This window comes from Cotesia glomerata, unplaced genomic scaffold (genome assembly GCF_020080835.1).
Source record: "Cotesia glomerata isolate CgM1 unplaced genomic scaffold, MPM_Cglom_v2.3 scaffold_403, whole genome shotgun sequence".
Lineage (NCBI taxonomy): Eukaryota > Metazoa > Arthropoda > Insecta > Hymenoptera > Braconidae > Cotesia > Cotesia glomerata.
The window spans coordinates 1-5,149 of record NW_025404021.1 but is presented as its reverse complement, the minus strand read 5'-3'; the positions used below and the strand labels follow the sequence as shown (position 1 = coordinate 5,149).

At 29.6% G+C, this 5,149-nt stretch overlaps 1 protein-coding gene across 1 annotated transcript; it reads left to right on the top strand.

The window, feature by feature from the left end:
• The first annotated feature begins 6 nt into the window (after positions 1-6).
• On the top strand, positions 7-3,454 carry LOC123274533. The gene is made up of 3 exons (XM_044742189.1): positions 7-441; positions 1,913-2,196; positions 2,477-3,454. Exons 1-3 carry the CDS (start codon positions 66-68, stop codon positions 2,969-2,971), a joined length of 1,155 nt encoding a protein of 384 aa, XP_044598124.1. The 5' UTR covers positions 7-65; the 3' UTR covers positions 2,972-3,454.
• Positions 3,455-5,149: the final 1,695 nt, after the last annotated feature.

Here is a 5,149-nt window from a genome sequence, read left to right as displayed (position 1 = left end):
TCAATATTTTAACTCCAGAAGTTGTATCAGCTTTAGATCGCACTGGAACTAGTGATAGAGATGCAATGTTTATCATTGCAGCTGTTATAGAAAGTCTGGGATTAGATATTGATAAATATAATGTGAGTTATTCTTCTATTCGCAATGCACGTATTTCTAAGAGAGAAGAAATTGTCGATGCAATTAAAAAAGAAGAAATAGACGAATCTTGCGTAGTTCATTGGGATGAAAAAATGCTACCTACAGGACAAGGAACATCAAAAGCAGAACGGCTCTCGATACACATTTCAGGAATAAGTGGAGAAAAATTTTTAGAAGCTCCGTTGCTTTCTGACGGCACAGGTATAAGTCAAGCTTCAGCCGTATTTCAGGCTCTGACGACACGCAATATTTGCGATAATATTAAAGGAATGTGTTTCGATACGACTGCTTCAAACACAGGTAAATTGTCAGATTGTTAAATCACATTTTCAAACCTACGCTAGTCATAATAATTAAAGGATATAATAAGAAGTCTGAATTTTTGGGTGTTTTTCAACGAGCTGTAACTTCGAATAGAATGATTGTAGAGCGAAAACAAAAAAAAGCAAATAGTAGCTCTAAGTGTCTAGTTTTTAGATACGACCATGACAATTTTTTTATCACGTTTGAGTCTGGAGAAATGCTGAGGAAACTACAAGAAAAAAAATTTTTCAAATTTTTTCTTGTCTAAAAAAAGGTCTACTGGCTTCAAAAATGTTTTTCCATTCTTTCACTCAAAAACGCTTGCAAAAAATTTAATGTCCTTTTATTTGACAGAATTAGAAAGCCTGTGCGATGATTTGCCACGGAGTTATCGTCAATCAAAGCAGAAAAGTTCTTTTTAACTTTGATAATTAATAACTCTGGGAATAATGGTCGTATGAGAAATTGAAGGAGAGTTTTAAAAACTACACGATATTTTCTATGAGATACAGAGAATGGCTTTTGACAAAAAAAAATTTTTTTTTAATTGAAAATCCAAATCTCAATGAAAAAAGATTTTTATTCTTAAGAATCTTTATTTTTTCGATCAAAAAGATTGATTTTTTTAGAAATTTGAAAAAAAAAACAAAAATTTCAAGAAAATAAATAAAAATTGAGAAATTGCTCACAATGACGATTTTTGCGAAAACAAAAAATTTGAAGCTTCGGGACACTATGGAACAAAAAATCGCAGCACTTTGAATTTTCCAGGGATTTTAGGGGATACTTTAAGGTTAAAAAATTATCCATGAAATCTTTCGTTCATTCATTTTATCCAAAGTTATACCAAGTTATCCAAATATCTTTAATTATGCGAATTTTTGTCTTTTTTTCAGTCAAAATTTTCAATTCAGAAAAAATTTTCTCGTCAAAAACAATTCACTGTATCTCATAGAAAATATCGTGTAGTTTTCAAAACCCTTTTTGATTTCACATACGATCATTATTCCCAGAGTTATTGTTTATCAAAAGTAAAAAGAACTTTTTTGCTTTGATGACGATAACTCCGCGGCACATCATCTCACAGGCTTTATGATTCTGTCAAATAAACGGGCATTAAATTTTCTAAAAGAGCTTTTGAGTAAAAGAATGAAAAAACATTTTTGAAGCCCGTAGACCTTTTTTTAGACAAGAAAAAATTTGGAAAATTTTTTTTTTATAGTTTCCTTAGGATTTCTTCAGACTTAAACGTGATAAAAAATTGTCATGATCGTATCTGAAAACTAGACACTTAGAGCAACGATTTGCTTGTTTTCTGTTTTTGCTCTGCGATCATTTTATTCGGAGTTACAGTTCGTTGAAAAATACCCAAAAATTTAGAATTTTTTTTATGTCCCATAATTTTTGCGACTAGTGTATATTTTTATCAACCATTTAAATCAAAACAGATAATGTTTTTTTTTTTAAGGTGACACCAAAGGTGCTTGTCCTTTACTAGAGAAAAAAATTGGTCGTGATTTATTATACCTTGCTTGTCGTCATCATACGTCAGAGTTGATGTTACGAAATGTAGCAGAGGTTGCTTGGCCAGCCACAAATGGTCCAAATGTACCTATTTTCAAACGATTTAGAGACAATTGGGATAACATTGATAAAGTAGTATATGAAATCGGTTCCAATGATGAACATATTACTGACATTTTGAACGACAAAAAACAAGACATTCTCGATTTTATTGACAATCAATTAAAGGTATGAATTAATTCAATTTTACATTAATAATTGTGTATTTAAATGATGAACTAGTTTTTGACACATTTTTGTGTGTATTAAGGACTTATAAGTTTTTAATTGATAAATTTCAAATATCTTTTTGCTCGAATATTTTACAAAGTGTATTTTTTCATTAACTTTATTTACAAATTTAACTAATTACATTATCATTCACTATCAAAGAAACCCATTGGTCGCTGATAATGATTACAGTTTTCTCACTTTTTTATTTTTCTTTCTTTTCATATTTTTCAATAAGAATCATCATCCAAGAGACGACTATAAAGAATTACTGGAACTAAGCAGTATCTTTTTGGGTGGTGGAGGTGATAAAGTTCAATTTAAAGCCCCTGGCGCTTGTCACCATGCAAGATGGCTTTCAAAAGCTCTTTATTGTTTGAAGATATATTTATTTCGTAAGCAGTTTAAAGTACCAGCGAAAGAAACAGATGCTTTGCGAAAAATTTGTGTTTTTGTTGTATTATTTTACGTGAAAATATGGTTTACTGCTCCATATGCGATAAAAGCCCCAAACCCAGACTTACAATTAGTAAAAGATCTTATCGAACATCGAAAAATTCATCCGGAAATCGCTAATGCAGCACTTGAAAAATTATCTAAACATCTATGGTATTTGCATGAACAACTTGCTTGCTTGGCGCTGTTTGATAATACAGTATTACCAGCAGAAAAATTGAAAATTGCGAAAAAAATTAATGGTATTCCCACTGTTAAGCAATCAAATAAGCATTAGTCAGAGCCTTACAAAACAATTACTTTACTCAGTGAAAAAAACATCAGTGATTTTGTGACACCAAATTCAGTTTTCATCTTTAAACAGTTTAACCTTTCATATGAATTTTTAAATTCTGAATTTCATACATGGGAATCAAATTTTGAGTACCAAAAATGTTCTGAAACATTCAAAAAGTTAAAAGTTGTAAATGATACTGCTGAGCGAGGAGTAGCTCTGACTCAAAGATTTAATGAAGCTTTCACCCGCAATGAAGATGAACGACAAAAAGTTTTTCAAACAGTACAGCATCACCGTTCGAAACATAAACGGTGTACTAAATCAACTTACAGCATAAAGAAAATGGTGTAAAATATTTAATTTATCGTATTTGATCATACATGTAGTTGAGTTCAAAGTTGCATAGACCTGATATTTTAGTAATTTATTTACAAATAAAAAAACTTCAGAAAAATACAATTAAAAATTTTTTTCGTTGAATTTGAAACTTAATCAATGAGTAATTACTAATTATAATTATGATACGAATAAAAAAATCAATATTTTTTAAGATTTGATTCAACATTTTGTGGAAATTCAATGCTACGTAAACTTCAATGACTAATATCTCAGAAAATATCGATCTTAATGATTTGGTGCTAAAGACCTTTTTTGTAGAGAATTGAATTTCCTACAAAATGATTATTTACATTTTTTCTGTATGTCTTGTTGTTTATGAGATAATGAGTGAAAAAACAAGAATTCTATGAAAAATTCGGTTTGGCGGTCCGTACTACCCCACCAGTATGAGTTACGACTTCGCGACAATGGACACTTTTGTAGAGCATTCAATTTTAAAGAAAACCCGTTCATGGTCAAAGCGATGCTATGAAATGCCACTGAGCTATAGAAATTGAAAAAAAAAAATGAAAGTTCTCGTATATTTCAAATGGGAAATCTTCACACGCTGTGTAGGAGTACTTAATATTAATATTAAGGGCTCAAACTTTCAGGGAATTTTTTTGGGTGTATTTCCAACAAAATTACTCGGGATGGGCAGCGAAGAAAAAAAAGTCAATAGTCGCAAAAAAAAAAAAAGCACCTATATATATATATATATATATATATATATATATATATATATATATACTATATATATATATATGGATAAAAAACTTAATTCACTTTATGTAACGATATCGGCTAAATGATACTTTGTTGTATCTCATAAATGATTACAGTGTGAGGTTGTGAAGTTCGAGAAAATTCTCTCTTTCTACACACTACTACCACACTTGTAAAGTCCCTCAGGTGTATGAGATATGCGCAGTCAGTTCTGCTCAGGCCCACTCTATCACAAATATCTCGACATCCCGCTCAAGCCGACTTTCGTATGGTTGTGACCGCGTAGTACTGCTCTGGATTTTGAGTGAAGAAGCCATTGTGACTAAAAATACTAACTTGCGTCGTGTTAGCCATTACAATAATAGTAAAATTTTTATAAAAACACAATATTGTGGTTCAATTTTTTTTTTACTAGTGACATAGTATTTTACTACGTAAGTGTACCCAACTATTGTTATTATATCCTATAGCAAACAAAATTATAAAAAATTTTGAGCTATTTGTTTTCCAGTAGAAAGTTAAGTTTGTTTACAAATTGCTATATTAAAAAATTTCCAGAAAAAAGTAGACATTTCTGTATGTTGTGTTACAGATACTATGAGGGATTATATCTATTAGGTACCGTTGAAAAAGACATAAGCATACATAAACATTTTTTTTATTAGAAGCCTACTTAATCATTTTTGAAAGTATTTTTAGTTGAAAAAAATTTTTTTAGTGAAAATTTTTGTTTAACAACTTTATGACTTCCGGGGTAGGTATTGGCTGTCTTACTGGCAGATTAAGCAGTATTTTGCAATCGTAGATATTTGAAAAAATGTACAATGTGAGCAGAATTTTTTCACCATGTTTTTTTGCAAAAAAAAAATTTTTTTTTCTTTACTTGAAAATTTTTTTCTAGTGATAATAAAAATAAGAGATAATTCATAATTTAAAAAATGTTTTTAACAAATGAAAGACAAAAAAATGACACTGAAGTTGACAACAATTAGAAATTTTTTAATCATTTCATAACAATGAAATATATTAAAGCAAAAAAAATTTAATAAAAATTCAAATTGTAAAAATAAAAAA